At 51.8% G+C, this 17,379-nt stretch overlaps 1 protein-coding gene across 2 annotated transcripts in view; it reads left to right on the forward strand.

The window, feature by feature from the left end:
- The window catches only part of NECAB2 (N-terminal EF-hand calcium binding protein 2), a 32,793-nt gene extending 16,218 nt beyond the window's left edge, over positions 1–16,575 (forward strand). For both annotated transcript variants that reach the window (XM_011942182.1, XM_011942183.1), the window contains 8 exons: positions 4,562–4,698; positions 8,345–8,463; positions 8,654–8,733; positions 11,268–11,321; positions 12,201–12,313; positions 14,636–14,713; positions 15,600–15,691; positions 16,114–16,575. In XM_011942182.1, coding sequence (XP_011797572.1) covers positions 4,562–4,698; positions 8,345–8,463; positions 8,654–8,733; positions 11,268–11,321; positions 12,201–12,313; positions 14,636–14,713; positions 15,600–15,691; positions 16,114–16,142 — 702 coding nt within the window. In that variant the 3' untranslated portion in view covers positions 16,143–16,575. The remainder of the gene's footprint in view (positions 1–4,561; positions 4,699–8,344; positions 8,464–8,653; positions 8,734–11,267; positions 11,322–12,200; positions 12,314–14,635; positions 14,714–15,599; positions 15,692–16,113) is intronic.
- The last annotated feature ends 804 nt before the right edge of the window (positions 16,576–17,379 follow it).

Below are 17,379 nucleotides of genomic sequence, written 5' to 3' on the forward strand. Positions count from 1 at the left end.
GCTGGGATTACAGGCATGAGCCACTGTGCCCGGACCAAAGATTTTCCTTAACTCAGTGTGAGAATCAGTAAGATGTTGGAACTGGCTCAAAGGAGAATTGAAAAAACTTGTGCACTAATATATTAGGTAAATAGCAATTCCGAAATCAATTGGTAAATAAATGCATAACTGGTCACTATCCCAGGGCAACAACCAGTTGCCCTGTGGAGAGTGCCAGACAAAATTCCTGGGCATTTCTGTGGAAGAGAATTTTTTTTTTTTTAAGATATGGTCTTGTGTTGCCCAGGCTGGAGTAAGGTGGCATAGTCGTTACTTGCTGCAGCCTCAACCTCCCAGACCCAAGCGATCCTCCCACCTCAGCCTTCCAGGTAGCTGGGACCACAGGTGGGCGCCACCGCTCCCAGTTAAATTTTTTCTTTTCTTTTTTTTTTTTTGGTAACAACAGGGTTTCCCTATGTCGCTTAGACTAGTCTCAAACTCCTGGGCTCAAGCAATCCTCTCCCACCTTGGCCTCTCAAAATGCTGGGATTACAGGCATAAGCCACCATGCCCAGCTGGAAGAGAACTCTTTGAATTATTATAAATGGTCTGTGTCCGCAGAGTTGTAAAAGTTGCTCCAGGGAGGGTAGGAGTGGGGTGAGGGTTGAAACATTACATCATAGGTACAATGTTCAATGTGTGGGTGATGGGTACACTAGAAACTCCACCCACACCATGACGTACCCGTGTAACAAACAGACACATGTACCCTCTGAATCTGAAATAAAACTAATAAAACATAAAACCCAACTTTCTGTCCTCTGCTTCCCTCCTTTAACAAGTTCTCGAATCCATCTTTCAAATAAATCAATTTTGGAAAACAAAACAAAGTAGCTCCTGAATAAGGAACGACTTAGATAAACTAGAAAAAATAGTGAACTTAGAAAAACAAGAAACCCAAGAGTTGTTTTTGCCCATTTCAAAGACTTTCACTGTTGTTTCTAACAGTGCCCTTTGCATCCTTATTTATCATTATCTATTGTTTCTGTCCTGTGGGACAGGGGTTAGCTAATTTCTCATACTAAATTGTGTTTTGTGATTAAATCTTTGTGTTTCTGATGGTTTTCTTTTCTGTATTTTTAGCCATGTTGTTTGATGCATATAGACTTGTTACAGTATTTTTGTTATATATAAATGGTACGTAGTTGATATGCAAAATTTAGGGAGTAAAGTATAAGGAAAATTCAAATTGCTTCTAATTCCCACTATCCCTCACCACTGGTAACATTTTGGTTTATTACCTGTAGCATTTTTTGTGTGTATTTCTTAAACTCATAATCTGTGTACAAAAATATATTTCCTGCTCTTTTACCTAATATTTTAACATTTTCCCCATGTTATTAAAACTGTTCAAAAGCATCATTTTAAATATTTTAATGTACTTATTTTTCTTCTTCTGTTAGGTATATTAGATTATTTCCAAGTTTTTGCTATTATGAATACCTTGTGGGATACATAGTTGTCCATATTTTGCACTATTTCTTGAGGACAATTTATCAGAGTTGGGAAATTACTGGGTTAAAAAATCTGAGCAGTTTATGGCACTTGACATATAGCAGAATGGTTTGATTAGATACCTATAAGCATTGAAGTCCCCATAGCTATATCCTGTGTCAGTACATGAAGATTTAATAATGGCATGTCCTTGTTATAACTTATGCCTGTTATCATTATATTCCTACCTTTCTTGGGCAATACCTTCTCATTTAAATTCTAACTTGATAGTGATATTGTACCTTATCCTGTTCATTCAATCACAGTTGGTTACTGAATCTTTACACAGGCTTCTCTTTATAAGTCCTTTGTGCTGTTTTGGTTTAGGTGTGCTTCTGATGGACCTTGTGTAATCAGATCTAGGACTGTGTCTTTATATAAGGGAATTCGGGCTGCCTTTTTCATTATGATTGTTTTATTTGGTCTGACTGTTGTGTTTTATTCTTCCCTTTTTTTATGCTTTCTTCATGTCTTTTACATTTTACCTTTTGGTGCTCTGCCCTGTTTATATCATGGATTATGATTTGGAATGTACAATTCCTCGTTTTCACTTTACAAAAATACATTATTAACATTCTTCATCCTATTTTTATACTTAGCTAATAAACACTTTCTCTTCCCTTTGGGAATAAAAATAATTTTTAAGATTTTAGGCTTTTTTCCCCCTATACTTTATTGACCGAATCCAGTATAGTTGAAATTAAACCGTTAGTGGTTAATGTTTTTATTTCCTAACTTCTGTAACCTGAATGTTTAATTTGAGTGATCGCTGTTACTTCTTTTCACAACTTCCCCATATGAAGAACTTTCTCTCATTGAAGCTCAGATGACTTAGGACAAATTCTTAAGCATCGTTTGCAGAAAATGTGTTCATCTAGTAAAATTTCGGAAATTTGCAGGTTTCTGGAGATCTCCCAGTTGTTCTGCCAATGAGTAACTTGTCCACTGGATGCAAAATTTCTCCATCTGAGACTTTCCCTATGGAGCGTGTGGAGCTGGTCTCTTGTCTGAGGCAGCTCAGTTCCCTCACCATGATGTAATATACCCATGTAACAAATAGGCACCTGTACTCCCATGTCAAATCTGGGATTGTATCTTTACGTTGGGGAATGTAGGCTGCTTTTCAACTGTGGTAGAGGAGGAATCACGAAAAGCTTCATTTTTTTACTCACTGGAAAATAACTTGTCTTCTTTGGAATTCAGCTAACTGGTAACACTGATCCCTGGTAACACTGATCCCTGACCACATCCTCAGTCATTGGTCCGGGTGCTTTTAACACACACTTCAGCCCATTTTTCTGCTTGATCACTTCTAGCAGGCTTTTTCTTTGTGTTTAAATATATATATATATATATATATTTTTTTTTTGAGAAGGAGTCTCGTTCTGTCGCCCAGGCTGGAGCGCAGTGGCCGGATCTCAGCTCACTGCAAGCTCCGCCTCCTGGGTTTACGCCATTCTCCTGCCTCAGCCTCCCGAGTAGCTGGAACTACAGGCGCCCGCCACCTCGCCCGGCTATTTTCTTGTGTGTTTTTTTAGTAGAGACGGGGTTTCACCGTGTTAGCCAGGATGGTCTCAATCTCCTGACCTCGTGATCTGCCCGTCTCGGCCTCCCAAAGTGCTGGGATTACAGGCTTGAGCCACCGCGCCCGGCCTGTTTAAATATTTTACCAAGCTGTGCCTTTATGTCCATTTTTGGCCATTTGCGTGTCTGGAGTCTGATCGCTGGATCACGTGTGATTTTGGTCATTGCCATGTATCAGGCTGCCGGAACCTGCCAGGCTGTAAGAACCTGACGTACTTTTGGCCATGTACTCTCTTAGGGTCTGTCCCCAGCAGGCCCTGGTCCAGCCGTCAGCTCGGGGGGTTGTCTGCCTCCACCATGCCTTAGCTGTCTTGTGTGCCCCTCCTCCTCCTCTGTTTCTCAGTCTGTCTCTCAGCCGTGTTTCCCATTGTGCAATTATTGCTAATTAATTTCCGGTCTGAGTGATGGATGGTTTAATTTGCTTTCCTTGAGAGCCATGTTTTTCCTTGCCTTGCCAGGGACTGGGCAGAATTCCAAGGCGCCTGGGGCAGGTGGCTTGGGAAGGCAGGGTCTTGGCAGAGGAGGCCAGGAGAGCAGGTCAGGGTTTGGGAGACCCAGGATCCCCCAACACAGCATCATTTTCATCATCTTGTCCTTGAGCGACGTGGATAGCAGAGCCTTCTCCCTTCTGCTGTAAAGCCTTTGCAGCCCAAAGCATCTCCACTGGATCCAAACGCTTGAGAAATGTCCTTGCAGAGTCTCGGGACAGAGGTGGAAATTCTGTTCCACACCACAGAGCAAAACTTGGAGAAAATTCTCTTTTTCGTCTTTTCCCCAGAGTTCCCCCGGTCGCAGCATCTGCTAAGACTCCCTCTCTGATTCCCCCCAGGCTCCTCTCTGGCTGCCTCCTTTTGATTACTAAGTCCTGGGCACTTTCCTCCGTTGAGCTGCTTTTGATTCCGTTTTGTCGTTTTCCTTAGCAGCAGCCTGGAGATCCAGAAGCCCTAGGAATCCTCCGTGGAGGAGGAAGGAGGGAGGGAAGGTTGTGGATTCTTCTTGCCTGATGATTATCCATGTCACAGCAACAACAAAACCACCAGTCGCTATCACTGCCACCATCACCGTCATCTTTACTGTAGCACCTACTGTTGATTGAGTCTTTGCTGTGTGGCAAGCCCTGTGCAGAGCATTTTATACACATGTCGCCATTTAATCTTTACTAGAACCTTGTAAGATAGATACTTCAGTGACCCCATTATACTCGGGGAGGTCACAGAGCTAGTAAGTGGTGAAGCCAGGGTTCAAATTTGGTCTCTAAACCTCTAGCCTCTGCACTGGACACGCTACAGCCTCTAAGACTGGACCCCAGGAGGCTATGGGGTCCTCCCTTCCCTTTGCAAAGCAAATTCACCAACACCAGCTTTCCCCCGCTCCTGTGCTAGACCCCACCTCAAATTTCCCTCCCACCCATTTCCCCTCAGTACCCCTTCCCTTCCCTCTACAGGTTTATGAGGGCGGGAGCAATGTGGACCAGTTTGTGACCCGCTTCCTCCTGAAGGAGACGGCCAATCAGATCCAGTCACTGCTGAGCTCAGTGGAGAGTGCAGTGGAGGCCATCGAGGAACAGACCAGCCAGCTCCGGTGAGTCTCTGAGACCCTGCAGGGTCCCCTGAGGGTATGCCGTGTACACGCACGTGCCCACCTGCTGCTTGGTGGGGGTGTCTGTGTACCTAAGAGCTGGGTGACCTTGGGCAAGTTGCCACAGCTCTCTGTGCCTTCAGTGCTCCACTGTGTAATATAGGCACAATTATATACCTGAAACCTCAGCCATTGCAAGGACTGAATGAGATAGGAAATGCTCAGGAGAATGCCTGGTGCACGTATTTATTAATACAGTGAAGACACCATTTCCCAGACTCTAATTTAGTTTTGCCACATTCACATACTACTTACTGTTTATGCAGAACTATTCTGTTGTTTGGGTCACATTTTATTTTTAATTTTTTGAAATTTTAGACAGAGCCTTGCTCTGTTGCCCAGGAGTGCAGTGGCGTGATCTTGGCTCACTACAACCTCTCCCTCCCCGGGTTGAAGCAAGTCTCATGCCTCAGCCTCCTGAGTAGCTGGGACTGCAGGTGTGTAACACCATGCCTGGCTGATTTTTGTATTTTTAGTAGAGACGGGGTTTTGTCATGTTGGCCAGTCTGCTCTTGAACTCTTGGCCTCACATGATCCACCTGCCTCAGCCTCCCAAAGTGCTGGGATTACAGGCGTGAGCCACTGCACCCAGCCTATTTTCTCTCTCTCTCTCTCTCTTGATTTCTTTCTTTCTTTTTCTTTGTTTCTGTCTCTCTTTCTTTCTTTCTGTCTGTCTTCTTTTTCTCTCTCTCTTTCTCTTTCTTTTCTTTTCTTTTTTTTGAGACCGAGTATTGCTCTGTCACCCAGGCTGGAGTGCAGTGGTGTGATCTCAGCTCACTGCAACCTCTGCCTCCCAGGTTCAAGCGATTCTCCTGCCTCAGCCTCCCTAGTAACTAGGATTACAGGTGCCTGCCGTCACACGCCCAGTTAATTTTTGTATTTTTAGTAGAGATGGGGTTTCACCATGTTGGTCAGGCTGGTCTTGAACTCCTGACCCCAGGTGATCCACCCACCTCAGCCTCTAAGTGCTGGGATTGCAGGCTTGAGCCATGGGCCCCGGCCTTATTTTATTTTTCGACACAGGATTTCGCTATGTCCCCCAGGCTGGAGTACAGTGGCACCATTGTGGCTCACTGCAATCTCCAACTCAGGTTCAAGCAATTCTCCCACCTCAGCCTCCCAAGGAGCTGGGGCTACAGACACGTATTCCCACCACACCCAGCTATTTTTGTATTTTATTTTTTGTAGAGATGGGGTCTTGCCATGTTGGCCAGGCTGTTCTCAAACTCCTGGTCTCAGCAATCGTGCTGTCTCAGCCTCCCAAAGGGCTGGGATTACAGGCAGGAGCCACTGCACCCCAGCCCACTTTTGAAAATTAGAGATCAGTTTAGGGAATGGCATATGGTTATAACTGCACTCTCAGCACCACATGCCATAAGTGAAGTAACTGTAAAAATAAGCACCCATCGTTGCTTACCATCCAGCTTGAATCCTGAGGCCTGCCACCTCTCTGTTAAAAACAGAGACTGGGAAATCAGAGAGAGGCGTTGAAGACAGTAGTAGCAAGTTGAGACTTTCTCAGGAGGACTGAAAGAGACGTGAAAGCGGGTGGTTTTCTCACAATATTTGGTCTTGTGTTAGGCCTTGTTTGTATGCTTGGAACCATGGGACTGCATCTGGGGTCCCCTCCTAGGTGGTAGATGCTGTGTTAGGGCTGTGACCTGGTATTTAGAGAGAAGCGGCATTCTCTTGGCTCAGCAGTCCCAGCTCCCTGGGGACCACGAGCGCACCCCACCTCCATTTGCTGTTCTAAGTTGAGACAAACCCCTCTTTGCCCAGTTCTTCCCAGAACACCTCATGTGCTTGGCACAGAGAAGAAAAAGAGAAAATGCAAACAGATGAGGGCAACAGCCAGGTGTCGGCACCCAAGCTCGATTGAGCCTTGAATTTCCCAGGGAGAGGCACGTGACGACCAGGATGTTGGTTTGCTGGGGGACAGAAGTTTGATTGTGTGTTTCTTTGTGGGTGAAGAGCTGGTCCTGATCAGATATGATTGTGAAGGTCGCTCTGAGATACTGTTTCCAGTTGAGTTTGCTCTGAGCATTTGCTGCTGAATGACCTGGGAAAATTAAAACACAGATTTCCGGGCTCCTGGCCATACCCACTGGCCAGAATCCCTGGGACCGGAGGCCAGAACTCTGCATGTGTGATCAGTCTTGTGATTCTTGGGTTCCCTCGAATTAGCAGCCATCACTATGAAAGCTGACACTTAGATTTTCTTGGTTTTCATGTTCCTATCTTCATGAAAACTTGCTGTTTCTATCCGGCCACAGAACAGATAGTATTGTTGCACGGTTTTCAGAGCTGACTTCCCTCACTGGGCCAGTTCCATCACGTGTCAGCAGTTAGGTCCACCTGCCCCCACGGTGGGACCTTACTTGGGGATGTTGTCGGAGGGGCAGCTTGTCGTGATGCCTCTGTTCCACATGTGCCTCCCTCGAACTTCCCCAAATCTCAGCTAGTTTGGCTCTAGGCTGTGCGTCCCTGAGGACTGTCCTGTTTCCCAGCCCCGGGACAGTCTCCCAGGATGTCGCCCCTAGCACAGGCTACTGGCTCAGACCCCACCGCCCAGGAGCCCTGAGCAGCCCGTCATGGTCTAAGGGACACATTTACTTTCCTGCTGGTTTATAGAGAAGCCATGATTGACACCACAGACTCTGCCAGCCTCTCCCCTCCCAAGGCGGGAGTCGAGTTTGCTCCCTCGGCATGGGGGAGAGCCTGGCTGAGTACGCAAGGTTCACAAGAGTCAAATTCCAGAATGCACCAAGACCGTGGTGCACAGACACCAAGGGGGTGTGGGGGCCGTGCACAGGGCACTGTGTGTGTCTTTTGAGGGGAGTGTCTGTGTTTCTGTATGTGTGCTGGGAGCTTTTCAGCATCCTTTTGCACGGGAGGATTTGGTCATTCCCTGAGCATTTTTTGAGTCCCTACTATGTGCTGGGCACAGTGCAAGGTGAGCAGTGTGTGTGTGTGTCTGTCTCTGGCCAGCTGTGCCTGTCAGGGCACACAGGAGTGTGTGCACATCAGTATGCACAGGAGTAGGGGTGTCCAGGGCCGGGAGATGGGGCAGGTCAGGATGACAGTTTTTGTCGTGTTACATCCCCACTGTCAGTGTCTCTTTAGGTCTGGCTTTTATGTGTATGTGTTGGAGGGGAATCTTGAAACCAGGTCCACCACCCCAGAGGGCAGCAGACATTAAATTGGCTTATGAGGGAGGGAGAGGGACTTGGGCACGCCACAGCTTGGGCTCTACAGGTGCCCGAAAGCTTCAAACTGTTAGGGTGGGGTGGGCGCCTGGCTCAGTCTCCCCCTGGAACTGAACCTCTTGGGGAAAAGGCCTGGGCCGTGGCGTCCTGGAATGGAGCTGAATTCAAATCCCAGCTCCGCCCAGCTAGCTGCGTGGCCCTGGCTGAGTCACCTGCTTTACAAACCTCATTTCCTCCTCTGTCAAAACAAAGGCCACGATGCAAGTTCTGTGCACGTGTGAGCCCACTGTCAGTGCTTAATAAATGCCCGTTGAAGCTGCTAGAAGTGGTCAGGGCCCTGAAGCCGCCATCATAGTCTGTGTGTTTTCCCATTCAAACTGCAGACAGAACCACAGCAAGCCCAGCCACGGTGTGGCACAGACCTGGTATGGAAGCCCCACTCCCGCCTCGGCCCCCAACCACAAGCTCATGGCCATGGAACAAGGCAAGAGCCTTCCATCTGGTGAGAGAAACCGGGGCCCTGGTGGGGGTAGTGGCTGGAGGTCCCTAGGAGTTCGGAGAGTCCTCTGACGGGGACTGGGGAGAGGAGGGGCAAGTTTGACGCCCCTGGAGGGGCCGGGTGTTTCCAGCTTCCCCCTGAAGCCCTCGCCCTGCTCACCACTGAAGTCTGTGTGTCTCTTTCTCTTCCGCAGCCACTGAGGATGCAAAGGAAGAGGGTCTGGAAGCCCAGATCAGCCGCTTGGCAGAGCTGATTGGGAGGCTGGAGAGCAAAGTAAGCCCTGGCGTGACCCCCGCCTCTGTTCCTTCCAACCCCTGAAGGAGTGCAGTTAGGTTTGGAGTTCAGGACACAAGTCTGGGCTGCAGAGGGGCCAGGCAACCGTGGAAAAGATATCCCTCAGGTGGGGCGTGGGTGCCGAGGACGAAGCTAAGGATGAAACCCAGGGGATGTGTGTGTTGTTCAGGCCCAAGGAGGGGCTCCTGGGAAAGGGAGTGTTGGAGGGTCACGTGGGCCAGCAGGAGCAGCTCCAGGAGCAGAGGGTGGTCAGCAGGGTGCCGTGTTGCAAGGCCCTAGCTTCAAGGAGACTTTGCTCTGAAATGGCTGGAGCAGGTACTGGCCAAGAGGCAGGCCCAGGACGAGAGAGAGAGACGTGATGATTTGGGAGCGATTCAAAACAAGGAAGGAAGTGACCAGCAGTAGCAAATGTATTAAGTGTGATATGGGATATCCACAGGTGATAGAAAATGGCACAGCCTCTACAGAAAATACTTTCAGAGAATGTTTCATGACTCGGGATAGAGTGCTCACGATATGACCATTTGGTGGAGAGAAAAGTTTGTCTTAGGGCCTACAGACAGGTGGGCTCAGGTATCAGAATTCTGGTTGTGCCGCTTCATAGCTGTGTGGCCCTGGGCCAGGGACTTGTCCTCTCTGAGGCTTAGATTCCTCCTCTGATGATCCAGAAAATACCCTGGAGAATGGGACCCCTCCCTCATAGGGGTGTCAGTAGGAGGAACCAAAGTGATGTCTCAGTGGTTCAGCACAGGGCCCAGTGCCGTAGTTTGCATTTAATAGGAGCAATGTTAGCAATTATTATGAGGCGTTCTGTTACCCGAACCTATCCACATGCGCACACCACACCCGTCTACCCACAGAAGCCAAAGTAACTGAGCTCCCAGAACCCTGGGACTGAGGTGGTTTTATGTTTCTTCTACTTTTCGGTATTTTTTTTTTACACCCTTTGTAAAAGGTATTGCTACTTTTAGTTTGGGGGTTCTGAGGAATTCGTGGGGGCAGGAACAAGGGGCCCCCACACGGAGAGAGGCGGAGGCTGACGTGGAACGAAGTCCAAGGGAGCAAGCTCAAACTTCCTCCTGCAGGGATGAGGCTGAGGTGGAGGTACCCCGTTGTTGAAGTCGGCTGCAGGAGCGGCTCGGAGGGGACCCCGTGGCCCGGTTGTCATAACAACTCAGCGGGCGCCTCGGGAGGGAGAGTCTTTGAAGCTTATTTTTAGAGCCCCGTCGCCCTAACAACCAGGCTGGCTGGTAACCACGGAGTACCTGGGCGTCCTGGAGACGGGGTGGGACCAGGTCCTCCTCCCCAGTCTCTCATTGGCCCGGGCGGTCAGCAGGGGCCAATCCGGGCCTGGCTTCAGGCCCTGCCCTTCACCGGCCAACCTGGGCTGCCAAGGATGGAGGCCCTAGGAGCGGCTGGCTGGGAGAAGAAGGGGGCAGCTATGGGGGCCGTAGTGCCTCTCCTCATCCTCCTACGGCTCTTCCAGCCCCAGCCCTGCAGGACCCCTCACGTGTGCTTGTAAAGCCGTGGAAACAGACTTGTTCCTGCCAGGCACACCTTCATCACTTACAAAGGCGTGTTCATGCTGTGTGCCCCGGAGAAGGCAGTACACTTGCCAGGATCAGCTACTCTAGGGCCCCTTGCTCAAACATTTAGAACATCACGGTGGTGACTGCACAGACTCATCCACCTGCTGCTGTTTTCCTTATTAACTGGTGTTCTTTACCTGTGCCCTGTGTGACCCCCAGAGACGGTCTGTCCTCGTGGAGGATGGACGGAGGCAGCCACAGAGGGGGTGGTTGGTGGGCTACCCAAGCTAAAGGAAGCAGCAGCAGGATCCTGTGTGTCAGCATCAGGTAGAGACGCTGGGTTCAGACCCACGCTCTGACACTTACACCGCTTTTGTGCCTTCAGAGCCGGGGTTGTCTGCTGTGACAGAGTGACTGAGGATCATCTGTCAGGGCTTGGCCCTGTGTAGGCACCAGGCGTGGGTGAACAGAGCAGATGTGGTTCCTGGAGACTGAAACTTACAGTGGGGTAGCACCTACCCTGGGGAGTCTGGAAGAGTGAATGTGGATTTGTAAACCATCTAGCTCAGAGCCTGGGGAAGGCTGGAGAGAACAGGTCACCCCATTAGATCCCTGAGGGGTAAATTGTAAGTTGTAGGGAATCTAAGGGCTGTTGCTCATCATCGCGGCAAACCCCAGCATCTTGGACTCAGGCCTCCTGAGTCCCCATTGCTGCCTCTCCCAAGCCATCCTTGCCCCAGCAGCATGTTCTGGGCCCGCCTTATGCCCTCTGCGGTGGATCAGCTGGGCCTCTCTGCCTCCCATTGCCCCCAGATGCCAGGGCCAGAGGGAGTCTCTGCCACTTCCTAGGGTTGGTCTTCCAGCCCTGTGCAACAGGGCCTGGCCCCTGGGAGCTCCCAACAGCCCCAGGGATCCCAGAGCTCGTGGCACCTGGGACGGACTGGGGCTCGGGGTCTAGCATCACTGTGTGCTGGATTGTTTCAGGCACTGTGGTTCGACCTGCAGCAGCGCCTCTCAGACGAAGATGGCACCAACATGGTGAGTCCCCTTCACACCTCTCTCCTGGGACCACATCCCTGCCCACCCCAGGACTGCCAAGATCGAAGTGGCACAATGCCCCTGACCCCCCTCTCCCTGCCTGGGACCACCATGAGGGGAGATGTGGCCCCAGTACTTGGCCCCCAGACCCTGCCCTGGCCCAGGAGACACCCCCCTGACTCCGGGGGTATTTTTTTGAGGCTCCCTGGACCTTTTTTTTTGTTTGAGACTGAGTCTCATGCTATGGCCCAGGCTGGAGCATAGTGGTGCGATCTCAGCTCACTACAATCTCCCCCTCCCGGATTCAAGCGATTCTCCTGCCTCAGCCTCTTGCGTAGCTGGGGTTACAGGTGCCTGCCACCATGCCTGACTAATTTTTTGTATTTTTAGTAGAGACGAGGTTTTACCATGTTGGTCAGGCTGGTCTCGAACTCCTGACCTTGTGATCCGCCCACCTCGGCCTCCCAAAGTACTGATATTACAGGTGTGAGCCACCGGACCTGGTCCAGAGGCTCCTGGACTTTGATCCAAAAAGTTTGGCCTAGACCAAAGTGGTCAGCCAGACCGTGAGGTGAAAATGCTGAGTCCATCAACTAAGTTTTTCTTGTCAGTGGATGTGCTGTGTCTCTGGGCCCTGGAGGTCTTGCAGGCAGCTGTGGACATGGGGGGGGACTTGGAAAACAACTCGTCTGTTTTCCCCATTTGTGGGGGCTACTTCTGCGCTGGGCTCTTGAGGTTCTAGTCCATTCTTACACAGTCATGGGTAAGAATGAAAAGTTGGGGAGGTTTATTTTAATTTTATTTTGACCAAGGGAGGGAGGTCTTTAGGGAGAAGGCCTGGCATGGAGCTCCACACTGACTCCTGCTGTGGCCTGGCAGCACCTGCAGCTGATCCGGCAGGAGATGGCCGTGTGCCCTGAGCAACTCAGCGAGTTTCTGGACTCCCTGCGCCCATATCTGCGGGAGACCGCCGGAGCGAGGAGCTGCTTCCAGTGAGTGAGCTGCTGTGGGAGGGATGGTGGCAGGGAGCTCTGCCTGGCAGTGGAGGAACAGGGCGGGACTAGGCTTACCCCTAAGTACAAATCGCACCCCAGGGAGACACAGAGCTGGGTGCGTAAGAACTGCGTTCAGGGCTCCTCCCGGCCATGCAAACGTGGCATGTGCCTTCATCTCCCTGTTCGCAGCTCATTCATCTATAAAGGGAGGGGGGGGTGGCCACCCACAGGACTTCTTGCTGAGGTGATCACGATTCATATACAATCAAGTGTGTGAATCTCAAGTGTGAAGGGCTCTGGCCGGGCCTGGTGTGCCAGGTGTGCTCAGTCAGCCTTAGCTATTGCTTCACACCAGGCCCAGAATGTAGTGTGTGCTCAGTTAACAACCGAGCAAAGAAAGGAGAGTCGGTGAGGCTGAAGGGAAATGCCTAAGTAATGTAGCCGCCACTCTCTCCCTCCCCATGGGTCTGGGCTGAGATGTCTAGGGCGGGGCAAGGGGCCTCACCCTCAAATTCCTGTTCATCCCCCAGGATGATGTAGCTCCTTGGTAAAGCTAGGCCATGGCCACAGTGGAGGGGGTCTGCAGAAGACAACAGCTGTTTGTTCTTGCTGGTAGTGGCCCCCAAAGAGCATGAGGTCCAGGTGTTCCCCCTGCCCCTCATTTCTATGCCAAGGCTCTGCCCAGCTCCCTCCCTTTCCAGGGCTTTCTTCCATCCCCAGGGCACAGCTGTGAACCAGGCAGGCCAGGTCCTGCACAGGCTCTTCAGGAGGGGTCTTCCTGGGCCCCCTGTGCACTGAAGCCGGAGTGACAGGAGCCTGATCTGTAGCAGTAGGGGATGAGTAGCCGGGGCAGGAGTGCGGCTGTTGCGGAGATCCGGAGTGGCCACGCTTGAGTCCAGGACCCACTCCCATCCAGCAGGACAGACTGTACAGGAGCAGGGGCCAGACTTCGTCTTTTCTCCATTACATGAAAAAGTGGGAGGCCCCAGAGTGGAGTAGGGCCATCCCGATAGGCTGTGGAAAGGAGGCAAGGTGGACATAGAGGCTCTGCTTTCAGAGCCTCAGTAGAGGACAGTGCTGTTTGTTCAGAGATGGGCAGCTTGGAGAGCCCGGTGAGACCGCACTTGCCAGGCACAGTGTACCTAAAGCTGCACCGCAGTGTGTCTGCCCCAGAATGCACTCCAGCCTGGCCCCCTCCCTCCAGCCTGAGCACTGTTGCCCCTCATCTCCTGCTCTTGGCCCCCGTTATGGTCACTTGGGGCTTCCTCGTTGTAGTGCACTTGCACAGAGGAGCCCAGAGCGGCATAGACTATCTGCGCCTTTAAAATGAGGTGAGTGCTGTCCCCTGGGTCCCACAGAGTGAAGGAGGACTTGCTTGCAGCCCCCTTCCTGCGTGAACCCCCTCTCCCTCAGCCTCCTTCGGTCAGGTACAGTGCAGTGGGGTTGTTGCAAGGATTAAATAAGATGACAATTAGGAGGAAGATGCTTTGATAATTTAAAGATAGGGTTTATATATATATGTATTTTTGTTTTTGAGACCAAATCTTACTTTCTTGCCCAGGCAGGAGTGTAGTGGTGGAAGCTCAGCTCACTGCAACCTCTACCCACCAGGTTCAAGTGAGTCTCAAGCCTCAGCCTCCTGCGTAGCTGGGATTACAGGCATGTGTCACCAGGCCCGGCAACTTTTTTTTTTTTAAGAGACCAGGTTTTGCCATTTTGGCTAGGCTGGTCTTGAATTCCTGGCCTCAAGTAATCCACCTGCCTTGACCCCTCAAGACTTCCAAAAGTTCTGGGATTATGTGAACCATCACACCCAGCCACCTGGTTTTATTTAAATAAATGTGAACATTTTAACATGACATTTCAGCTAGGCACAGTGGCTGAAGTTTGCAACCCCAGCAGTTTGGGAAGCCAAGGCGAGAGGACTACCTGAGCCCAGGAGTTCAAGACCAGCGTGGGGACCATAGCAAGACCCCATCTCTATTAGGACATTTTTTGAATTAGCCAGGCCAAGTGGTGCACACCTATAGTCCCAGCTACTTGGGAGGCCGCAGTGATTGTGCTGTACTCCAGCCTGGGCAACAGTGTGACACCCTGTCGCAAAAGAAAAACTACATGTCATTGATTCTATTTAACAAATAGCTATTGGCCACTCTAAGAAACCAGGCCCTCTTCCAGGTGGTGGGGGCACCCTGTCGAGTCTCGCAGGAGGATGAGACAGGAAGAAAGGTTGAAGGCAGCCATCGTGCATAGTGGTGGGCTACAGGCCTATGGTGGTCAGGGTTGAGCCCCAGCCTCCCCGCCTGTCTCCTATTGCAGCATCACTGCTGTCAGGCTCTCGGATGGCTTCACCTTTGTCATCTATGAGTTCTGGGAGACGGAGGAGGCATGGAAGAGGTGAGACACTGGGTCCCCATGGCAGGTGGGGGGGGGGTGCTGTGTTCCTGGAGCCAGGAGCTCCTGGAGGGTAGAGACACCCCCCAACCACACTCTTTCCCTCTAGAGCACCTTGTCCTCCTGGAATACCCCTGTGGGCCACGGCACTGCCTTCTTTACCACCCTGTAGAGTTGAGGGCCTGACCTAGAAGGTACCTCAGTCCCCATGTGATCAATTGTTCCAGTGCTTAACCTCCCCTCCAGCTGAGTGCGTGCGAGGAGGGAGGGAGATGGGGTAGGGTGTCATCAGCTCTGATGGGCTTTAGGCCTTTGTCGTCTGTTCAGAGCACATCTGGGACAGGTTGTTCCCTACTCTGGGTAGAGACTAATTTCTGATGTGCCCGACCCCACAGGCAGGAAGCGGGGCCTGCGGGGAGCTCATGCCCCCATGTCCTGCTTCCCTGGTAAACACAGTTTGCAGACAAACTGAGGACCGCGGTGGGAACGGGGGCTGTCATGAGAAGTGAGGGTGTCCCCTCCCCGTCCGTACCTCAGTGACTTATAAAACAAGGGACTAAAACTCTTCCCAGCTGCTGTGTTGTCATCAGTCCCAAGCGGAGGATGGCCCCACTCCTCCTCCTAGGGTAAAGCGGGAGGTACAGGCTCTGTGCACTGAGTTGGGGGATCCCATGCCCCATGTAAGGCTCACAGGGAAGAGAGCTCACTGCCTTCCCCAGAGTCAGCCTCCCTGGGCACCCCCTTACCTTCCCACAAAGGCTTGGACTCCAAAGACCCCCCCCCCGGGCTTATTTATAAGCTCCCCATTTTGGGCAGAGCTAGGATTAACAGGGGATCCACATGCAGAGTTCCACTCCTGGTGCCCCTAACCCATGTCCCTGGGTCGCAGGCACCTGCAAAGCCCCGTGTGTAAGGCGTTCCGGCACGTCAAGGTGGACACACTGAGCCAGCCTGAGGGCCTCTCCAGGATCTCTGTGCCAGGTAGGGGGCGAAGGCCTGGAACCGCAGTGGCCACCGGATTGGAGAGCCAGGCAAAAGCCTAGAAGGCACCCTCCCATCTCCCAGGGACTTGCCTTCTTGCTGTGGGCCCACTATAAGCCCCTGACACCAGTGCCAGGTGTGCAGAGAGGGTTCTAGGGGAGAGGAGAGCTCCAGGCTCAGAACCAACCCGGAGGTGACCCCACATCCAGGTATGCGGGCCAGAGCTTGCACCAGAGCACCCCTTCCACAGCCCCCTACTTCCAGCCAGACTGCATTTCCCTTCCCAGGTATGTGGTTTGCTCCTGGGTGACCAGCAAGCACCTGTGGGTCATCTCCCCGCCTGCCCTTCAAGACGGCCACCACCAGCTACACAGCTGCCCACATTCGCACTCCTTTCCTCTAACCTGTCTCTCTCCTTCTAGCTGTTTGGTGCACGGTGGGACGGGACTGACAGCCTCCCAGAGGCCCGCAGAGGAGCCCACCCCTGGCCCCTTCTGCTTGTGAAGGACATCCCGTTTTCTAGAAACTGGTGCAGAAGCTGTCTTTTCCGTCCATTCTCCACAAGGTGTTTCCCTGCTGTGACGTGAAGGCCTCCCCTGCCCCCACCCGAGAAGGCAGAGCAGTCTCTGGGCTGCCAGGTCCTGGTGAAGTCCAAGGTTGTCAAGGTTGTGGGTGAAGGGGGCGGCTGCCTGGAGCCAGCACCCCCACCTCCTGGTCCTGGCCTCTCCCCGACCCCTCAGACGGCCACGCATGACCCGCACTCACCACGCCCTGCCCTCTTCAGTGACATTCTTCTACCTGGTAGGAGTCATGACCCTGTAGTGCCCAACCTAGCCAGGCCACCACCACTGGGCCCAGGCACTGAATAAACCCTGGTTGGGAAAGGCTGTGTGCTCTGTGTCTGTTCCTGGTTGACAACAGCAGGGGCCTGGGAACCCTGCAAGTGCCCCCAGCCTCCGTTTTCTGAACCATAAAATGAGATGTTCGCTTTATGCGGTATTTTGACATATAGGCTCATGCCTATTCAGGAGCCCAGAGGGCACCACCCCCACCCTCAAGTCAGTAATTCAGACGACTGGGCGCAACTGTCAAAGTCAAGGTGGATGACAGACAAAATCCAACAAAGAAAGAGGCTCCCGGAGCAGGGGCCAGGCACAGGCTGCCAGTAAAGGCACGCAGACAGCACTGAACCCTCCCAGCTTCAACAGAGCATCACCAACCAGGGATGCAGTCCTGAGTCTTACTAGGGTTCGGTGACATAGACACGGCTGACACCTCGTGGCTCAAGACCCCACCATAAGTCACATGGTTGGCACAGACCATGCAGTGTGGCCCAACTAAGACGCACCAGGCAGGATGCTCCAGGGACCGGTGAGTCCTTCCCAGCACAGCTGTGCATGAGCCATTCAACAACGCAGGAGAGCCCGACTGTGAACTGCCAAGTCACATCTTAAGTCTTATTCTGGAAGCTTTGTAACTTCTTCCCATTTCTCAGTCCTGGTTACCAGGAAAGAAGTCACTCATGGCCCAGTGCAGTGGCTCACACCTGTCATCCCAGCACTTTGGGAGGCCGAGGCAGGTGGAAGACCTGAGGTCAAGAGTTCGAGCCCAACACGCTGAAACCTCGTCTCTACTAAAAATATAAAAATTAGCCGGGTGTGGTGCTATAACACCTGTAATCCCAGCCA

The sequence above is a fragment of the Colobus angolensis genome, unplaced genomic scaffold (genome assembly GCF_000951035.1).
Source record: "Colobus angolensis palliatus isolate OR3802 unplaced genomic scaffold, Cang.pa_1.0 Scaffold207, whole genome shotgun sequence".
Taxonomy (NCBI): Eukaryota; Metazoa; Chordata; class Mammalia; order Primates; family Cercopithecidae; genus Colobus; species Colobus angolensis.